The sequence below is a fragment of the Limanda limanda genome, chromosome 14, assembly GCF_963576545.1.
Source record: "Limanda limanda chromosome 14, fLimLim1.1, whole genome shotgun sequence".
NCBI classification, from domain to species: domain Eukaryota; kingdom Metazoa; phylum Chordata; class Actinopteri; order Pleuronectiformes; family Pleuronectidae; genus Limanda; species Limanda limanda.
In genome coordinates, this window is record NC_083649.1 from 8,651,810 (window position 1) to 8,674,124 (window position 22,315).

The window sequence follows — 22,315 nt, forward strand, 5'->3', positions numbered from 1 at the left end:
ATAGATAGATAGATAGATAGATAGATAGATAGATAGATAGATAGATAGATAGATAGATAGAGAGAGAGAGAGAGAGAGAGAGAGAGAGAGAGAGAGAGAGAGAGAGAGAGAGAGAGAGAGAGATAGACATCCACTATAAACACACATTCAGGATAAGACAACCACTCAGGAATTGTGGTCAAGATTATAAAGTTAAATTTATCAAATGTAGAGATTTGCTGTTGATATTTTAAATGGGTTAATCTTTTACTCATTGAGTTAATCAATAGATTAAGAGGAAACTGATTCAAGTCATTTAATTGCCTCTGTCATGGAATTTAACCTTTGGTAAAAATATTGAAATGGTAATTTATAAACAATAACCAAACATAATATATATTTGTTTGCCGTTGTGCAATTTTCCAGCAATACAAAGTGAAGATAAGACAAAATAGAAGATCCAGATATAACCAGTATTGTTGAACAGTAAATATACACATAATGGTAAATGGTCTTACCCTCCTAAGAAGCAATCGCTTGACTTTTACTTTAAAGATACATGCATTTACTGTCTATATCTTTCACCCCACAAGTCTTCCAAAGGCTCTCTCATATTTTACAACTGATCAAGTGTTTCAGTCAAGGCTGAATAAATATTCACGACATGGTCGACATAAACCCACTGATAATTAAGAAACTAATTACAAATACACAAATGCATCTATAATCAAGCAAATAAACACATCAAAATGGCTTTTTAAGACTTCTGATGGTGGAATATACAAAACCACCTGAAGGCAACATTTGGCCTCGTGCTTGGAAATAACAGGAGACAGATTCTGAGACCGAGAGGGAAACTTGTAAACTCTGGAGGACAGTGAGTCACCTGAAGGCCTCGGTGCTGTGGGGACAGTTTGTTTCATGTGCTGCATATTTGACTTTCACACCAACAACTTCTCTGATCAGAGTTTGTACGACCAGTGTTTGCTCAGGTCTCGATTTCCTGGATCAGTCAACAGAGATTTACAGAAAATCACACACGTCGTTGAGTTCAGACTCATGAATCATCTCTGGTTTCATTTTTGTTTGATAAATTGACACTTTAGCCATTTGTGTTGGAGTAAGTTTGAACAGTCTCTGCCTGTGTACATAAGAACTTTTACTTTTCATTCAAACCTCCATTGAAAGTGGCTTTTTCATCTAGACCTACGTTCGCATTATTTGCAGAAAAATGTGACCAGTCCCAGCTGTGGTTTCACAGCAGCAGCCGCCTGTTTATTTATTTGTGTGAGTCCATGTTTAGCCGCTGTGACTCATTTGTTCTGGATTTTTCCACTGGTCTGAATGGCCGAGGACAGAAAAGAGTTTTTTCTGATGTCTCTGCCATAGCTGAGACTGTTAATGATTTTTGTTCTTCACTGGGAATCAAAAACCACGATGTTTTCACAGACAACGAGGCAGAGAAAGAGGTTTGTATTTAAATTATTATTAACATTCATACCAGGGCCTGAATGATACGGATGTTTGGTATTAAGAAGTAAAAACATTCTGGTACGGAAATATCGGCTGATGCGTACAAATCTAACACATAAACAAAAATTGGCTAGGATTATAATGATGTTTATTTCAAACCCTCATGACAAAGAAATTTAGATGAGGTTTAATATTTTATAATAAAGAAGCAAAACCTTGATTATACGTTTAAACAAGAGAACACAACCAAATACAGAGAACTTAAAAATAATGTAGAAATTTGATCAAACTTTTCTTTTATGTAAAATGCAACAAAAAAAAGTTTTGAATAAAATGAAATGATTTTTGTGGTGGGCGTCAAAATGAAAAGTACCCGAAAATAGATATACTTAAGTAGAGTACTGATAGGTAAAAAGTATACTAAGATAAGATGATAAAAAAAGATAAGATAAAACTTTATTATTTAGCAGGCAAGTCAGAACGTGGTAGACGCCCCCCACCCCCCACACACCCTCCTCCAACCACTGAACATTTGAACATTTGTACTGACTGTTACTTTTTTACTACTGTATTACCCCGCCTATAGTGTATTCATATTTATATATATATATTTATATTTTTATCCTGCTCATAGTGTATTCCTCGTCCCTATCTTACAATTTCGGTTAATACTGTAATATTCCATATATATTTCTTACTGTACAGATCTTATTTATTTACATTTTCACTTAAATATACACAATACTCATATACTTCTTATTGCCACACACTGCCACACACCCTCCTCCAACCACAGATCATTTGAACATTTGTACATTTGCACTACTGTTACTTTTTTTACTACTGTATTACCTAGCTGAGTACGTACATTATATACAACTTGTTGTGTATATATATACACATGTATATATCTACAGGATGATTGGATGATCAAGTAGGAAGAAGTTTGTACATAAACACAAATTTGCAAAATATACAGTTTCTGTTAGAAATATTGAAAATAGTTTAAGTAGAGTTTCATGACCAGTGCAGTATCGTATTAAAGTACCGCAGTACATTAAGCAACGAAGTAAATGTACTTATTAATTAGTGTACTTATATAAATCTGTATGAAAAGTGTCTCAGCTCCAGTGATCTGCAGTGGTGGTGACCTGGTGTCCGCTAGAGGTCGCTGCAGCTCCACAGTGCTCAGCCGCTGTTAGCATGTAGCCGCTAGCACGTTCCACCGGCCGCCATGAAAACACGGAGACTTTAAACGGAGCCGCGGAGGAGTCATGCCGCTGCGGGAGCTGGCGACCGGATGTAAACTGTTCACTGCGCTGCTCCTGATCCTGGGTGAGTGAAGTTAAACCCGCCACAGCTCATCTGTTTAGCCGGATTCACAGCTACAGTCAACGGTGTTAGCATGAGGTGCTAGCTAACCCGCTAGCTCCCCGGAAGTGAGGGGCTGGAAGGGACCGGAAGTCGCATGGATTTGGCCTTCAAAGTAAAATGCTGTCAATATAGTATTACAGTAAACAGTTTATGTTAGTTTAACAGTTCATATTTCTATATAAGTTATTTATATATTCAACAGGGTCCATGTGGTGTTTTGTTTTTGATTAAAATGTTGTTACAAATATTTTCATAGTTTGAATTTTTCAGTAATTTTTCTTTCTGTCAGATCTTTAAATATAAAGGAATAATTTAAACAGGATATTAACAAGAATATAATGTATAACAAATCCGCTATTAATGTGTGTGTGTGTATTCCTAATTTTCTTATTTACTGTTTTATTTTATTTGATATAACAGTTTTTATCTTATTATTACTCCTGTCTGTCATATTGGTTCATCTTAGTTCATCACATACTTTACCTATACTTAACTCTGTATATAGTATAATCGATATTGTAACAAAAAAAAGTTGGCAAAGTTCTTGTGCGGCGTGTCTCAGGGTTATATCAAAAGTTTGTACTTGTCACGTTTAAAGCGAAGAAAAATATATTAAGTATGTTTTATATTAAATAATGTTTTTCAGCAACAGTTATTTCCATTTTCCAGAGCTCAAGTTGACTCAATCCGTTCAAAACCAAAAACTATTTCCAGTGATTCAAACTCTCCATTTTTGCAGATGACTCTCTCTGCTCTAAATTTAGATCGTCTGAGAGATTAATTAAAGTATTGTGTTGACATTGCGTGGACACCACTGTTGCATCTGTCTCCCTGTCTTCAGGTCTCCCTGCTGAGGACAGACACACGGGTTGTGCTCATGTAAGTGCCGCCCCCAGATTCTCGCTCCTGTGATCATTCGTCATCATGTGGCTCGGCAGAGTGTGTCTGACTAAACCAACTCTGACTCCCCGCAGGCGCTGGAGCAGCAGGAGCACGCTGCACACAGAGCTGCTGGTGAGTGAGGAATTTCACCACAGAGGCGCTGATGTTGTCACCCGAGTAGCACACCCAGACACACACATACACACACACAGGAACACACACACAGACACACACTTCACAGCCAAACTAATCTTTCCTGGTGCATGTTAATGAGGCTTGATTTTCCAATCGCTACATTTTGTATTTGACATTGTGCCAGTGAGTAAAATACAGTAAATTACATTAAACAAAACTAAGGTAAGAAAAAGGACATTTGGGAAAAGATGTTATTCACTTTCTTGCTGAGAGCTTCATGGGATGATTGACATGTCGTGAGTGTGTGCACGCTTCACAGGAAGCTGCAGCCGCCTCTCAGTCACTCAAATAGAGAAATAGAACAGGAAAGAAAATCCACCTGCCAGCAGCTTTTCAGCTCATAAAACATGTTTTATCTTGTTTGTTCAATCCAGACAATACGTGAAGAATAACGATGGTGAGTCATAAGTGGTTGTAAAAGAAGAAGATTTGTTATCTTAGAGGGATTAGTTAAAGTCAACGAAACAGCTGACTCGCTTGTAATTTACTGTAATTACATGCATTACGAACCATTTAGAACTAATGTATAATTAATTAATAGATCCCTGTGTGTTTCTTTAACTTCCCCCTGTCTCTTTGAATCACCACGACTCCTTACTCTTTCCTCACGTTCATCCCTTGTTCTTTTCTGTGAGTGTGTTTCTCAGAACTCGAGGAGGTGGTCTTTGTGATCCAGAGCCAGAGAAACTCCTACCACGCCCGTCGAGGGGCTCAGAGGAGGGCGGAGATCCTGCAGCAGGCGGCTGAACTCGGACAGGTAACATCTGTCAGGCACTGGATGTTTCATGGTCCTTTGAGGCAAAATTATTTAGTAACATCGGTGCTTCAGACAGGTTCATAAAGAGAAGTGCAGTTAAATATTGTAATCACCATTAGGGGGTTTGGAAAGAAGTGCAATCTGGGGTCCTGACATTAACAGGAGAATGATGCTGAATGCGTTTTTATTTTCAATGTGTGCAAACTGACATCAAAAGTCAGGGGGTCAGGGGTTTGACCTGCGTCCTTTGCTCTTGTGTTATACTGTGGTGTTACACTGGCACCAATAGGTGTCCCCCTTGTCATTGCACACACTGCTTGAGCTGAGATCTGTCTGCAGGGTAGGTGTTCAAATTAAGTAGACCAAAGTGAAATGAGGTAGATATGGACGTGGCTGCCTGGAGCAGAGGCACAGATTTGATGATTGTCTGGTGCCGGGAGAGGAGGTCGTGAAATAAAGAGAGTCTCGCTCTTGTCTTCCACCAACATCATTTTTAATCCACAAAAATCTCCTGGATAGGAAAAAGAAGGAGAAGCTCTGTGCAGTGATTTCTACAGCAACATGTTTAGAAACCAAACATGTCTGAGTCCGTTCTGGATAAGATAAGATAAGTTAAGATAAGTTAAGTCAAATCAAGTTGCGTTTGAGATCCGATCAGATGAGTTTAATGGAGTTTAAGTCAAAGTCAGTTCACACCGCAGCCTGTAAACAGTAGATGTGCTGCGGCGGCTGGAATAATCACATAAAGCCTTGTTTGGGATTGAAGCGACATGGGTGTGATTGAATTTGACACGTCTGTGATTGTTTTTGTTTTGAAGCCACGTTTTGTTGTTGTCGTTGTTGTTGTTGTTTGCGGTTGGAGGTTACCCTAACCCTACACACCAATTTTCTTCCTGAGAGACAGAGAGAAGAGGCAGTTAGTGAGAACGGTGGGGAGCATCCGTAGTGAAACACACAGCTGCCCGTCAACAAGACACATGAGAGCAGAACACAACAAAGATAATGGGTGTGTGTCCCCAGAGGAGGCCGGTTGAGACTCAGAATCACAGATACTTAATTGATCCCCAGGGGGAAATCAGGATTTGGTTTGTTAAGTGCATGGTTTTCTTCATTAATTGGTCATAAAATAAGATCTGATCAAAGTCACAAAGACAAAGAAACACAATGTGCTCAACCTAATGACACACATAGTTTGAATCCTTTCTTGTGTTTGTGGATCACATGAAACATTCTCAGTTCTGGTGGAAAGAACAAGTGAACCCTCGACTGCCGCTTAAAACACAAACTCAGAGGAGAGATTTAACAATTAAATGCCAAGTATTAATCCTCGCAATATCAAACGGCAAGGCATATGGAAATGTCACATTTGAATGCTTCCGTGAACTCGTTAAATGTGTGTCGTCTGAACAAAGAGCTTAACGAATCAAAGCTTTCTTTGAATTTGATAGAGCTTGATTGTGGAAAGCTGTTTTGAACAAGGCCATGTTAATGCGTCACACGTTTTCTGACTGACTATTAAATACATTTCAAGAAGATTAAAGGTCGTATATTCTGAAATGCTGCTAGTTTTCTTAATTCATTTCTCTTTTCCCACTACCTGACTTCATATTTATAGCTAAAGGTTAACATTTGGTTGATGGCACATGGCGTCTGTTTGTTATTGTCCACAAGTAAAGGTTTTTATCCCTAAATGTCGCCGCCTGTGGCTCTTTTTTTCGGCCTCATCATCCAAACTCATTTCAGATCCGTCTCATTTGGCCACGCTCGCTGCCTCGGCTCTTTGCGCCGCACGACCATCCACCACACCACAGCAGGTGGTAAATTGTCCCCTCAGAACGTGAACTGGCCCGTGTGTCGGCATGCAGACTTGTGGACAAACACACACACACACACCTGTTCCCAGTTTCTCATCTTTGCTCCCTTGTGTTCCTCGTGTGATGCAGTTGCCTGTTGCCGCTCGTCCGCCTGTCTTTCTTCTCATCAGCTTGTTTAGCCGCCATCTGCCAGTAAACCTGTTTGTCTTTATTAAAGTCCGTCAGAGCTGCCTTGTGTTCGGTTCCTCCCTCCCTCTTCCAGCACTCCTTAGTGACCCTCATGGTGTTTTATCTCTTACCTTCAGCTTTATTTCAACAAGTGACATGTTTTAAAACTTGTTTGTAGATGTTTTGTTGATAGGACAAGGTTTAAATGTAAAAGGGGGAGAGAGTGAGACACACAAGGCTTTTTAGCCACAGCCACAAACTCAAGGATGTTCCAAACAGGCAACTTAAGTAATATGTTATTTGGCAAAAGCCAATAACGTTCTGTCTTATTCTAAAAGGCTCATTCTTTGTGTGACAGGTTTATTTCCAGCTGCAAGTTTGATATAAAATGTAAAAATAAAACTGGACTTTGGAGGAATGTCTGCTGTTGCCAGAGGAAGAACGTCAGAGGAAAAAATGAAGGCAATTTGCAGACGAATGAAGATGCATAGAAAAGCGAGCACAGTGTTGTTGCTGTGGTTGTTTGCGTGAGGAATGCAAGGAAAGAAAGTTGTGTAACAGAAGTGAAGCCAGTAGGGAAGCAGCGACTCCTGCTCTACACAATCTACATGTCAGAAACCATCGTGACTCATGCCACTGTTTATTCCAAACACGTCTGAGAGGTGAGCGCCCACCTCCGCTGCCGGTGGCACGACACGACCTGTTATGTTGACACAACGATTCTGCTGTTTCAAACACCTCATTTAGAGCTGAGTCCTCGTTGTGATTACACACAACTGCCTTTGTGCGGCTCCAGGTTAAAATGGATAGAACTCACAAAGGGACTTGCTCGGCTCAGACAAGAAGGGAAGCACACATTGACTTCCTTGAGCTATTCTTTGCTGTAATCATCCTCACGACTGAGTCTATATAAATAGCTCCATGGAACAGAGTTGTGCAGATGTCGTCACTCAACGTGTTGTCGATTAAGGTCTCGCCCCCCCACCAGCATGTTCAGGTGCATTCAGCGGATCATCTGTCAGTGTCACTGCAGAGTCTTTCATAAGAACAAACCTGAGATACTTGTATTTCAATTTTCTGCTTTTGTGTCGGCATCTATTTGCAGCTCATGTATTTTTGATCTGCTACATTTATTTTACAGCTATAATGACTTTTTATATCAATATTTTACCGTTAAAAATAACACAAAATACTTTGCATTGTTAAAGATGAAAGATGATATTTTGATATTTCTTTCTTGTGCCCACTTATAAAAAGCAGTGTTAAGATGGGGGCGTGTGTTTTGTCCTAGATTTGAGTCTGTTTTTAGTAAAGAGACAAAAAGTTTTATAATAATAATAATAATTATAAATGTATGTTAATTTTCTCCAGTTATAGTACTTTTAATGCTTTAATTGATGATATATGCATTTTTTCTTTACTTAACTGGGGGTTTGAATGCAGGACTTTAACTTGTCAAGAAGTATTTTACCTTATTGTAATGGTACTCGTACCAGGAAATACAATATATCCTAATTGTATGTTCTTCTTCATGTTATTTCACTTCCATACTTGTCCATGACACCATTGAAACCTGTTTACCTGTATGACTGCATTGAGTTTACATGTAGAGTGTTTGATTGCTCCGTGTTGATCACCTGCTCAAACAGACACATAGAAAGAGAGTTTAATCAATTGAAAAAACAAATGTTTCTGAAGATGTTTTGCAGTGTATTGTATTAATCTGCCTGCAGGATATTGATAGTTTTTTTCAATTGACTTGTTTTGTTTCAGGTGGTTCCGGTTGTTCTTCTTCTTCATGAGCTGTCGGAGTATGCAGGGGATTGGAGTATCCTCCCTGCGCTTCCCCAGTGAGTTCTGAACCCGCATGTCGAGATTATATAACAAAACAATAACAATCAAATCACAATCCATGAAGCTTGATTGAATGAAGCATAACTGATGAGCTAATTGTTTCTTATGGATCTTTGCAGTCTCTCTGCCACATACGGCCAATCAGCTTCCTGGTTTTTCTTCGTAGAGGAGGAGACCAGGGTCTCGCTGGCTGCTCTGCTGCAGGTGCTCCACAGGTATCAAGTCCACGAGGTGAGACGCAAACATACACCCTGAAATAAAAACCTATAACCAACTAAACTAACGATATTCAGTTTTATGCAACAGCTGTTTTGGTGATTTTGGCTCAGTTCCCCCCTGATCAGACCGCAGCACCTGCATGTTTCATATCTCTGACTCTCTGATGAGGTTACAGGTCTCCCTCAGATGACTTTGCTTCTCATCAATTCTGTATAATGTAACCGTGCACCCCCACTCTGGGTTCGCTAAAACTTCCTGCAGGCACTTTCTAAGCCTGTGCACATCTGGCATTGTTGGACAAACTCCGACGCCTTTTTAAACATCAGGCCTCTGATTCTGGAAGGCGAGCATGTCACCGAAATGTACAAACCCTGGTGGCTTTTTAAATCCTTCTACAAGTAGAAGGTGTAATATCTTTGTTAAGATCACCAAACTTTGCACAGAGCTGCCAACACTTAAACGTAGAACAGTCCTCGGCCAAGAGGAACTTTCAATTCATATACAACATATTTCCCTGTTCGCATGTCACAGGAATGGTTTCTGGGTAAACGTCTCCATGACAACGAGGCTTCTATCATCCACCATTATGCTTTCTCTGAAGACCCCAGTTCCTTCGGTTACCCTGACCCTGCAGCAGGCTGGGCTCTCAGCACCCCCCTGCTCCACAGGTGTGTGTGTGTGTGTGTGTGTGTGTGTGTGCGTGTGTGTCTAAGTGCGTGCGTGTGTCTGTGTGTGTGTGTGTGTGTGTGTGTGTGTGTGTGTGTGTGTGTTTGTGTGTATGTCTGTGTGTCTGTGTGTGTGTCTGTGTGAGAGAGCATCAGAGTGTCACTGACAGGTTCTCTCTCTCTCTCTCTCTCTCTCTCTCTCTATCTCTCTCTCTCTCTCTCTCTCTCTCTTTGTTATTTTGAGAGAGAGTTGGGTCACAGCTGCAGCAAAGCTTTGTTCATTATGGTGTTAGGATTAGACTGATTAAAACTATTACAGAAACTCAAGTCTAATAGATAAAAATAAATAGCTCATTCAAACAATAAAATGAAAGTCCTATATTGGCTTATTATGCCTGAACTCAAAACAGGCTCTGAATTAATATTAAACAGGCTTTGCATCAGTTTTATAAAGGTCTGTAAAAGGTCCCAGAGTAATTTATCTTCAGAATTACTTTTTAATTAATTTAATATTGACTCATGATGAAATCTTTACAAATTCATTTATTCAGTCTTTCAAATCTAGAGCTTCAGGCGCTTTCCATTGCCTGTGTATTCGTACCTAAAAGAAAACACTTACATTTTCAATTTAAAACATAAAACAGGAGACAGAAGAACTCAAACAAAACCAGTTAATCGAATCAGGACGTTCTCTCTGTGCATCCCCTTTTCCAATCTGCTCTTCTTCTTCTTTCAACTTCTTTCACTTTTGTTTCAGACTCACTGAGCGGATCCAACACAGGAATCTGAAGTCTGACTTTACCATCGACTTGAAGCATGAGGTACCATCAAGTTTCTTGAATCGTGTGTGTGTGTGTGTGTGTGTCTGTCTCCGCCACTATAATAAATAAGTTATGCTTAAAACTTGGATATTATCATTAGTGCCAGAATTTTTCTGTTCCCCTGCTGACGTGATGTAGACAGACTGCTCTGCCCCAGTGACTGATGACTCTCTAGTTGAAAAGCTCTCAGACTCAACGCCTGCACCTGCTTGTGAATGAAGCTATTAATTATATTATTAATGCAACATGTTTTTTTGGGTGGGATTGCATGTGGTTATGTGAAATGGACATGTTTCTGTGTTTTTGCATTTTTTTCAATGGGATTCTCTTGAACAGGTTGAAATAACATTTTGTTTCCTGCGTAGGACTTTTGAAATTCCTGTGCTTCCCAATTCGACAGTAAAATCGAGGTCAAATCAAAGTTGTGTCTCACTTTTCCGTTTGCGGTTTCCAGACCCCGCAAAGTTATTAATTTATCCTCTTCGAAATTGGAATTCATAGCCTGAGCGGCCCCCTTTGAAATCCTCCAATGACTTATGGGTAATAAAAAATAAATCACTGGCTGTCTGGGTGTATACGACCCAGACCGAGTTCTTAGGACGTCCAGAGCTGCAAGGAAGTCAGAGCCTTTCATTGTCGGAGGAGTTGTTGTACTCGTCCGACACTGAACCAACAACTTTACGTTTCCAGGACAGCGATAACATGTCACTAATCACTGTTCCCTCATGCAGCCGAAATGTCCTTTTCATGTTTTTTTTTTTAGATTGCTCTGTATATTTGGGAGGAAGGAAAAGGTCCAAAGCTGACAGCAGTCCCAGAGTTTTGCACAGAGCCGAGAGACAACTGTGCTACCACATTTACAACCTACCTGCCTAACTGTGTACGTACAGCTCTTATTTATGACCTTTACATCATAAGACTTGGATCAATCATTCACCTATTTTAGCGATTTTCCCGTGTTTACAAAAACCTGCTCATACCCTCTAATTTGGTTGTAAAAGAGGTATAACTCGACTATTTTCAGAGACATATTGGATGATTATTTTTTGACATTATCTTTGGCGGCTCTAAAAGTCATTCATCTGCAGATACCCTCCCAAGCTCTATTCACTCCAAGTTTGTCAGTACATTGTTAAATCCATTTTCCATTTACTCACCTGTCACATTTTCCTAAAAAAGAATGACTCATACTTTTCCATCACACTTTGAAACCTATCACACACAAAGAACATATTCATTTGTACCGAATATTCTGCGGAGAGAGCAAATCAAAACCGACAGACGTGAATGAGTTCTGATTACTATCGGTCATTTTCACACCTGAAAGGAGAAGTGGGTGAAAAAAAAAAATTCACAGATCTGTACAGAAAACCAAAATGGAAAACATTGCTGTGAGTCGTTCCCCCCCCCATAATACTGTTAGAACTGAGTGTGCCTCATTTTGCCATTCCGCCTCAATTTTACAACTCCATTACATTCTGTATACGTAAGCTGCGCCTCATTCTGTGTGTGTGCTCCTGTGCCCCTTTCACCAGCTTCAGTCTTACATGTTTGTTCTATGCAGAGGGGCATTGACTTTTTTCTCTCCGTCTTTTTAGGGAGATTCGGTCTCGAAGAATGACGTATTTGTTGCTGTGAAAACTTGCCAGAAATTCCACAGGGAGCGAGGTGTGTGTTAGTTTCGACCACTTCATCGGTTTTAGATGAAGACTGTTTCGTTAATTACCTCTAACAAGCAGCTTATGAGCCGAGAGGGAAGCCAGAATAATCAATGGATCTGCAGCGCAGGCACAGTGCAACAAGAACAAACGAAAGAGCAAAACAACAAAGTAAGAAACAAAAAACAACAATGAGCAAAAAGAAAAAGTAAACAGTCAAATAAGCAAATAAATAGTAAGTAGTAGAACAACTGAACAATACAATTAAATAATTAGATAATTAAATTAAATAATTAAGTAAATTAAATTGCAAATATTGTGTTGTGTGTTAATGGGGTCACAGCTGGTTATACAGTCTGACAGCAGCGGGAAGGAAGGACCTGCGATACCTCTCCCTCACACACCGGGGGTGAATCAGCCGGTGGCTGAAGGAGCTGTTTAGAGCTGCCAGGGTGTCCCGCATGGGGTGGGAGGAGTTGGCCATCAGGGAGGATAGCTTAGCAACTATCCTCCTGTCTCCTACCACCTGCACCGTATCCAGTGGACACCCCAGCACACTGCTGGCCTTTCTGATGAGCTTATTAAGTCTCTTCCCGTCTGCTGTCGAGATGCTGCTGCCCCAGCAGACCACTCCAAAGAAGATGGCTGATGCCACCACCGAGTCGAAGAAGGTCTTCAGGAGTGCTCCCTGCACCCCAAAAGACCTCAGACTCCTCAGCAGATAGAGTCTGCTCTGTCCCTTCTTGTAAACAGCCTGTGTGTGATCAGTCCAGTCCAGTTTATTGTTTAGGTGAAGACCTAGGTATTTATATGATCTCACAATGTCAATGTCCGTTCCCTGGATGTTCACTGGTGTCGGAGGAGAGTGTTTACTCCGGCAGAAGTCCACCAACAGCTCCTTGGTTTTTCCAGAGTTGATCTGGAGGAAGTTCCGCTGGCACCATGTAATGAAGTCCTGGTTCAGTTCTCTGTATTCCCTGTCATCACCGGCGGAAATGAGGCCGACGATTGCAGAGTCATCAGAGAATTTTTGCAGGTAGCAGTTAGTAGAGTTGTATGAGAAGTCCGATGTGTAGATGGTGAAGAGGACTGGAGCTAGTATGGTTCCTTGTGGGGCCCCCGTGCTGCAGGACACCAGGTCAGACTCACACCCCCGTATACGCACATACTGTGGACGGTTGGTGAGGTAGTCCAGGATCCATGCTGTGAGGTGGTGGTCCACTCTGGTCTGCTCCAGCTTGTCCCTCAGAAGTAGAGGCTGGATGCTGTTGAAGGCACTGGAAAAATCAAATAACATGATCCTCACAGTGCTTCCAGCCTTTTCCAGTTAATTAATGTTCATTAACTTGGTTTCCTGTTTAACTTCACAACCTCATCCAGACTCTCGGTTTGTGTAATTACCTAAAACACTGATGTCTGTTTTTAAAGATGAAACTAAACAGAAGTTCAGGACAGACTCACTTTGTTCGGGATGTTTTCATCAAATGTTTAATTTCAGGTTATATAAAGTTAGCTGACTATACATCAATTAATTTTGTCATTATTTATGATTGTTCGCCACATATCAAGGAGGAAAATGATTGATGCGATACAGTTATTGACATTTATTATTTACTATTTTCAATGCAGATACAGAAAGTAAGCATATGGTTAACTTGTGTTATATACAAAGATGGTTTTCTCCCTCCAGTCAATATCTTCCTTTATAATTAAGAGTATTTCCAAGTCCCTCTTGATCTAATAATGTGCCTCTCCCACTCCTCACAGTGCCAGTGGTGAAAGCAACATGGGAGAGTGACGCTGGGTTTCTGGAGTATTACAGCGACGTCACTGACGCCTTCATTCCCACCATCAGCCTGGGAGTGCCCAACACTGAGAGAGGTGAGCCAAGCGGCAGCAGCGTTCATCGATTCCTGCAGCACAGATCTACAGCTCAGACACAGGAGGGTGGACTGTGATAGAGACTCCATCGATAGAGGCACAGACCTGCACACTAACGGCAAAGATGCTGGCTTGGTAGATGTTAGCATTCATCCACTGACTTGCCTGTGGGTTTTTTCCGTGTTCAATCACCACGTTGTCCACAGCTCACGGATCATCAAGTTGCTCTTCACCTTCTTTTGTCCTTCTGATTGGAGGGAACTGTTAGTGAGAGAAAGTCTTCCAGCCTCTTGAGGGCTGAGGGGAGAGGCCCCTGACCTCCTCTCTCACACACTTGAAGTGCACCCCAGGAGGATGAATCACTGTGCGGACAGATTCACAACTGATTCTGAAGACAGGAGAGTCCAACTGAATCCCAGCAGCATATGGCTTATACTCTCAAAGACAGCTTTCCTCTGGCTTTGAGAGTATAAGCCAGGGTAAAGCACTCCTCTGGATAGAGGACAATGGAACTTCCTCAATATGCTTTATAACTTGAAAACAATAACTGCACTAATGATCAGCTTCAGTGAGAAGAGGACACACAGCGATCAGCCACATTGATTAAACCCCCGGCAGCTCTGACCTGTCGAGACGTCTGGGGTCAAGGCGTTAGCAGCAGATAGTTGCAAAGTGGGTCTTCTATTGATCGGACTGGTTTTTCAGCACATCCCCCAGATAATTGGGAATTTGGCAGCCAAGTTAGAACATTGAATCCTTTGCCGTGTTCCACACACAATTACTTGTCCCGTTGATAGAGGCCACTTCCAGGGCAGCCGCGCGACCAGGTGAGCGAGCAGATACTGAGGCTGGAGCCCTCCTGCAGCAGCCGCAGGTTGGGTTCTGACCCGGCCCTTTGCTGAAGGTCTTTCCTGCTCTCTCTCTCCCAAAGGTGAAATGCCCAAAAATCACCATCAGAGAATACCCTCGTGGCCATATATGGGTGTATAGTTGGTAATTGGTCCATGTCAATAAAACGCGAACCTGAATCTCAGAAATCCGAGCACCACACTGACTGCTGGCTCGCCTTCCTCCCACAGATAGATAGATAGATAGATAGATAGATAGATAGATAGATAGATAGATAGATAGATAGATAGATAGATAGATAGATAGATAGATAGATAGATAGATAGATAGATAGATAGATAGATAGATAGATAGATAGATAGATAGATAGATAGATAGATAGATAGATAGATAGATAGATAGATAGATAGATAGATAGATAGATAGATAGATAGATAGATAGATAGATAGATAGATAGATAGATAGATAGAGTACTTTATTCATCCCGGAAGGGAAATTAAGTTGTCATAGCAGCCGGTATATTTGAATACAATAAAATACAATACAATAGAATAAAATAAAAAATATTGAGGTAGAAAGAATAAAAAACAGAAGCACAAGATAAAATAAAATAGGTAGATAAGGTGCAGTGGCAAGATGATGGTAATAGTTCTGATGATATGATGGTAATGTTATTGTTAGACAGTATATAAAAATAGTACAGTATATATAGTATAGTAATTATACCAATATAATAGCAGTATATAGTAATAATGGCAGCAACAGTATATATAATAGTAATAGTAATATAATAATAATAATTATAACATGTACACATGTCTAAATATGTGTATATAGTCTTATGTATACAAAGAATATACAGAGAGTATGATATAATATATGATATATAGTAGAGCTATGAGTATAAGTATTTGACTCTACAATAGGTAATATAATATACTATGAGTGTAAGACAGAGTGTGCAAAAGACAATATTATTGTATAAAATGATATATAATATCAATATGGTTTATATGAACACATATCACATATGATGTGAAGTAAGTACATCCTGAATCAACACTTCTCCAGGTTAATGAAGCACACGCACCAGGCTGGAGCTCACGTCAGCTTCAGAACTCTGACAGATTCAAGTGGCTCACACCTTCACATCCGCCCCTTTTTTCCCTCCTTCCATCAACTTCAAACACTCACTGCCTAATATACCTCACTCCTCCACAGGTGTAAGGAAAAAAACAATCTGAGGTTTGAACATTGTCCAGACATCAGTGTGTATCTGTGGTGTGTTCTTGTCTGAGCTGACCCCTGATAACAGCACACATCCTCCTGCGTCACTCCCTCTAATGTGCCTTCGCACAGCGGGCGACCGGCACAGTGTCAGGAGCACCTCTTCCTCGTGTTCCTCTTTAAATTCCTCTCTCTGCTCCTGTTCACAGGCTGATGTGAAGTGTCCTAGTGCCTCTTCTGTCCCATCGTCTTCTTTTTTATATTTCCGTCACTGATTAATGGTTCCCCAGCTTGTGCTTTACAGACATGAAAGAATCAACACAAGAAAGATGCAATGTTGTATTTTCTTTTTGTCTCTTATGAACACCTACACTGGTTTGGTTTATTAGGTTCCCCTCAGTGAGACAAACACAGTCATTCAATAAATCCTGACTTCATGATGGTTGTAATGTTTATTTCCTTGCGATAGTATTTTATAGAGTAAACTTTAATTGTATGAATTTAGAGGCAGCAGTTTGTGTTGCTGATGATTTGTATTGCAGTAAAAGGACTGTTTATATAATTTCTTTTTATATTAAAAAGGATGGAATATAACATATCTCTGAAGTTCATAAAACCGGATTATGGATTTATTGCAGGGCTTTTAAAGTAGATTTCTTGATTGTTGTCCTGTTTATCTAAATTTGTTTTACCACATCCCTTCATCTCTTTACTTCCATGTTTGCACATTGTTCCTTCTTTCTTTTTTGTCTTGATATTTCCATTTTTCTTCCAAATCATCTATTCATCCTTGTGAGCATTCCTCTATGAGTCACAACCCTCCAGGATCAGAGCCGGTGACCTTCTCCTCCATCTATCTCACACTTGACGTCTTTATGTTGTGTCCCTGCAGGACACTGTGGGAAGACATTTGCCATCTTGAGGCGGTTCCTTAGTGACACTGGGCCAAAGTCTGACTGGCTTCTCATTGTTGATGACGATACACTCATCAGGTAACTGGCACAAGAGATTTTCTTTGACTCATGACTCCAAGAGGAGATGTTAAGTTTTGGACATCATTTTGTTTAAAAGTTGTCAAAGGGGAGAATACAGTTTGTATTTGTACTTTTGACTCGTGTCTCAAAGCGCTGCGGCTGGGAGAACTGGCTCTGTTTAAAACTCTCCAGCTCTCAGTCCCTTCAAATGACTCCAGCTTTTTATTGTTCACATCTGCGAGGGGTTCATTTTGTCTAGTCTGGTGGATCCTGTGATTGTGACAGGTTGATTGGAGTGAATTGCAATCACAAGTAGTTTTTCCTGACCTTGAAAATGTGACTGTTGCAATAACAGCAAGAGTTTTCAGTCCAGATCAACGCACACTTTCCCCAGACGAGCTCCAATCTGACAAAACAAGTGACAACCTGTGGACGGTGTGTGTAGAAAGTGTTTTGGTGCGATAAAGAAAACAACTCAAGAAGCGGTTTTAATCTGCCTTCAATCCTGGTAACTCGCTTTAAAGGGTGACCTTTCACCTCCTCACAGTCTCTACGATCTATAACATGCACACATGCACCTCACTTGTTGGTCTTTTGTCCGTCTCAGTTTACCCCGGTTGCGGCGACTGCTGCGCTGCTATGATCCAGAGGAGGCGGTGAGCCTTGGGGAGAGATACGGCTACAGCCTAATTAACCACGGATACAGCTACACCACAGGAGGAGGAGGGTGAGGCTGGTGACTATACAATGAGGATGAAGCCGCTGAAAAAAAAATTCTTACCAAGTTCCCCTTGACGTCATTTGTCTTGAAAGTGATATAGCATATGGCACATTTTCACATTTTAGTGTGGTTGGAATCAAATACAGTTTTGAAGGGATTGGATGATATTTAATTACCAGAAATACATGATTAAAGAGTTACTGAGTGTCTGTCAGAGAATCACCGGTGGCAAATAAATCAGACTTTGGGTCAATTTCATCCCTTTATAATGGAAAATCTGTGCATTTGTGTGGGTGTGTGTGCGTGTGTGTGTGTAGGATGGTGCTTAGTAGGCCTGCAGTCTCCAGGCTCGTCTCCAGTGGTTGTAGATGCTACACTGATGATGCTCCTGACGACATGGTGCTGGGCCGATGCTTCACCTCCCTCGGTGTCCCCATCACACACAGTCCACTGTTCCACCAGGTAGAGACACACACAGACACACACAGACACACACAGACAGACACACACACACATACACAGACACACAGTACCCGTAAACCTTCAGAGGCATTCAATAAAAACAAGGTTAGATGATCACGCTAACTTTACAGATGTCATGTTTTTTGCAGCCCCCTGTAAAGAAACAAATAAAACTGTGTGTTCAAACAGGGGCTCCTGGAAATAATTAAATAACTTGTAACTTATTATAGGGGAACTGAAAATGTGCTCACATGCAATAGATTGAAAATATAAGAACATATTCCTGTACAGGTTTACATACAGTTCTTATATGTGTTAATTTGTATTGGATTAAGTTTCCAATAATAATAAATCTAAGACTAAACATCTATTCTAGCTTCTTGTGGAAATGATCTGCTTTTATAAACTCAACCTCTTCATCTTCATTAACTCTCTCTGAGCTTTGTCTCTAATGTTCTCAGAATAAAGTCTAACAAAGGTCTCTGGAGAAAAGTCCTGATCTCTGTCAAGTTAGACGAGTAAAGAAAGATGTTTCCAAACTCCAATTAGTGTAAAAATCCTCTGGCCAGTGTTGAACCTCAGTGTTGAACCTCTAGACCTCTAGAGGTTCAACACACAGAGTCTAGAGAATTCAGCCAGTTTGTGATACAGTTCATTGTTGTATTTTCAGAGAGGCACTGATGAACTCAGGCTCCTGGGACCAATACGTCAGTGGAGTAGTTTGATGAAAACAATTGATTTACTGCTGTAGTCCATCTCCAAAACCAATACTTGTTATTACGGAAGAAAGTTCAGACAGGGTCTCTTCTGAGATGACACTCGTCGTCTTGTTCTCGACAAAGGATATTTTGTTTACAAAGTTTCTACCATTGAGATAAAAATGGGGGAAAAGTGATAAGATGAAAATGTTAATTCGCTCCAGATAGAAACCTGCCGAGTTATCTCAGAGAATCAGCTCTTCTATTCAGGGCCCTGGTTTGGAAAATGATTTTCCACTAATGAATGTAAATGAGGAATAAATGGTTTTCAGATAAGACAGCTCAATGTTTTGTCTACACACTGGACAACTTGCTGTCTTGTGGTTTGGAGTCTTGCAGTCGTCCTGAGCTCATGCTACATGGCCGACTGACAGGGGATCACAGACTCCAGGATCTTTCTCCTGCAGAAACACCCGACTAACATGACTGGTCCCCGCGTCCTGTGCTCTGATTGGCTATATTTGTAGCTGATTCATGTGGATATGCAACCTGCTAGATGTCGATTTGGAGCAGCCAACTCTCGTCTTTGAAGAGTTCACTCTTTGCAATTGGCGACAGTTGATCGAACGCCAATTTGGCTCTGATCTGGGGCTTTTGTTGGCAAGTGAAAAATCTGACTAAAAATCCTGGGGTGTGAACTAGACTAGAGTTTTGGAATCAGAATCGTTTGATAGAAGGTGGAGACAGAGCCTTTTGGTGTTAAAATCCTATTATTATGTCTATAAAACTATAATTCTGTTAGTTGCTTGTACGGAAGAAGAAGGCAACTTGGCCAAGACACAGTGTTATTCTGCAGTAAGGGAGTCAGGAGGAAGCACGTCTCTGTCCGTGGAACAGTGTGAAGGGTTCATGTGTGATGCTGTGGTGTCATCTCTTTGTTTCTGCTCCCTTCCCTGAAATCATCTCTCACCTTTCTGGTTCAGAGACCTGAAAAACAGAAACTTCTTTCTGAGCCCAAAATGCTCCTAGTGTTGATGAGAGCCAGATACAAAATATTGACCTTCACGCTCCAATATCAGGTGTCGCGCTGCACGATGCTCGCTTCATGTTATTCTTCCCTGAGTGTCGGGGGGGAAAGAGACAGAAAGGCTAGCTTGTGGGTTACAGAGGCTACGACAACAGAACATTGAGCTGCGCTACCCTGAGGGAAGAGTCAGATAGTTTGCAGCGATGGGAATCCTCTGAATACATGAAACGTGAAACATTAAGGGGAGCACACACACTGACCTAACGGCTTGTTTTTGATATCCTAGGCCCGACCGGATGACTACAACCACACGCTGTCCTCCTTGCAGCAGGCCATCTCCTTCCACAAGCACTGGAACGTAGATCCCGTGGCCGTCTACCGACACTGGCTGCAGGAACCGCACCCACGAGATGAACTGTAGAAACACGGCACAGTAACAAACTGTAGAAACCTATGTTGCACTGTGGTGTAAAGTTTACGACGTGCAAAGTCAATCAATATTTTCCGATATCAGTATTAAATCTAATGTCTCTGTGCGTCAGCTGGAATGGGTTGCAGAACATTACGGCCCGGATATGTCTCTCCAGAGGTTTAGCTCATCATCTTGGACAAATAAACTGCACATTCAAATGACGTCTGAACACCTTCACCCTGGAAGGAGTTTGAAATGCAACACGTGTGTATGAGGCTTTAGATATTTAATTTATTCAAGAGTGATTATCTCAATGTATTATTTTCCTGTTTGACAAGCACCTTTTTGCTTGCTAACCAGATCTTTGCATTTGTCCTTTTTGTATTTCTGTTTGTTTTGTATCTGTGAAACAAAAAGTTTACCAAGTTGATAACAACCGAGTGAGTGATTCTCTAAAGGAGGATTTTTCAATAGAATTTTATATTTTTGTGAGGCTGTTTGTGTGTGTGCGTGTGTGTGTACGGGTGTGAGAATAATTATGACCACAGCTGGCGAGCCTGTATAAAAATGCCATTTGACACCTTTTTTGGAGAATATCTAAATGTCTGTGTGCGCTTACTGAAAACCACATTTCCTGGAATTATATGGGCAGAAAATAAAACCCTAATCTAGTTGGGTAACAAACTTTTATTTGTGTGTTTTTATTTGTTTTATTTCACAGAAACACGCCGACAGGAACAGGGCACCTTTGTCTGTTCTCTGCCTCCGCCTGCGTGTTTTTCATTTCTCCAGACGTGTCGTCCTCCTTGAGCATCCTGTGTCATTGTGACTTCAGTTACTATAGCAACAGGGAAATTAACTGTGACGATGACGATGTCTCTATCAAAGCTCCGTGTGTTGACATATTGTGTATCAGCTTCCATTACAGATAACATAAACACATCACTGCCACATAGCAGACGGTCTTAATCGCTTGATTTGCTTCTGGTGTCAGTCGGTATAATTGGCTTTCATGTGTTTCTATGTGAGCGTGACAGAGATAAACGCTTTAATACTGACATCAAGCCAGGTTTGATAGAATAATAAGTCTCCTCTACTTTGCTCTTCACCAGTCTCAGAAGTCCCATTATTACATTTTTTAATCTGCAAGGTCGCAGGCCTATCATTACATCACTCCTTCCTTGTGTAGATGCGACGTTTCCAACATCACGCACTCGGATCCCTCTGTTCTTCCCGCACTCTCATTCACACACACACACGGGAGTCATTGGTGCGGTGAAGTTTCATAAACCTCCGAGTGCAGGAGACTCTTCCAGCTCTGCCCCTCACACAGAGAAGCTGTTGCTTTGGCTGCTGAATCAGCTTCAAATCTGCAGCGGCATCCATCCAGTCTCTAACTCTCCAGCCATTTCCGTCAATGAGCAGTAAACCGGTTCATTGAACACACACGCGTTCTTGTTAGTGTGATTCAAGCGTCTCATAAATCCAACACAGTTAAGTGATGAGGACGCTGAGTCGGTCGACCATTACTGTCACTTAGGTTTTTTATGCTGTGTAACATATTTCTGATCGCATTTTTATTACTTATCCACGCTCATCCTATAAGTTTTTTTTATTGCCAGAGAATGGCTGCAACTAATCAAAGCAAACCCAGGAGCGGAGCCAGAACTGCTGTTGGACGGTGGTGAGGAATTTTCAGTGAATCATAAATAACATTTAGTCAAAACACCCTCGAAGCACAGGACTGGAATCTGTGATTACAAATTGATACAGGAAATTTCCCCCTGACCAATATTTTAATCAGTGAGAAGTTATTTAAAGAGCTAATACTCAGATTCCTAATAAATTTGCTGAATACTTTGCTGAGCTTTTACATTTAGCTGTATACTAGTTGCTGTCGCTCACAGATCACAGCTCCAACATATGAATAAGAACGTTTAATAAACCCGTCAAAGTTTCCATCAGGGAGAGAAGAGCTGGAAATCAGTTGGGATAGTCTATAATAAAGCTGTCATTTTAAATCCAGCCCGGCAGCACAACATCCATGATGCTTGTATAAATATGAACGGCCGAAACCACAACAGGTAGTAAACGTGATTAAACGGCACATAAAGAAATCAGAGATGATTTTTTTTTTTAGACATAAATCAATACCATTGATGTCTGTGATCCTTTCAGTCCCATCAAACAAAAGGTTTTATATT

General features: G+C 40.9%; 1 protein-coding gene across 1 annotated transcript; it reads left to right on the forward strand.

The window, feature by feature from the left end:
• Nucleotides 1–1,191: 1,191 nt before the first annotated feature.
• On the forward strand, nt 1,192–20,795 carry b3glctb (beta 3-glucosyltransferase b). Its single transcript, XM_061086519.1, has 16 exons — nt 1,192–1,448; nt 2,570–2,787; nt 3,668–3,705; nt 3,801–3,840; nt 4,551–4,660; nt 8,416–8,492; nt 8,616–8,727; nt 9,247–9,383; nt 10,138–10,201; nt 10,965–11,081; nt 11,800–11,869; nt 13,627–13,740; nt 16,710–16,809; nt 17,399–17,518; nt 17,830–17,974; nt 19,986–20,795. The coding sequence occupies exons 2-16, from the start codon at nt 2,727–2,729 to the stop codon at nt 20,118–20,120; spliced, it is 1,440 nt and encodes a 479-aa protein (XP_060942502.1). The 5' UTR covers nt 1,192–1,448; nt 2,570–2,726; the 3' UTR covers nt 20,121–20,795.
• The last annotated feature ends 1,520 nt before the right edge of the window (nt 20,796–22,315 follow it).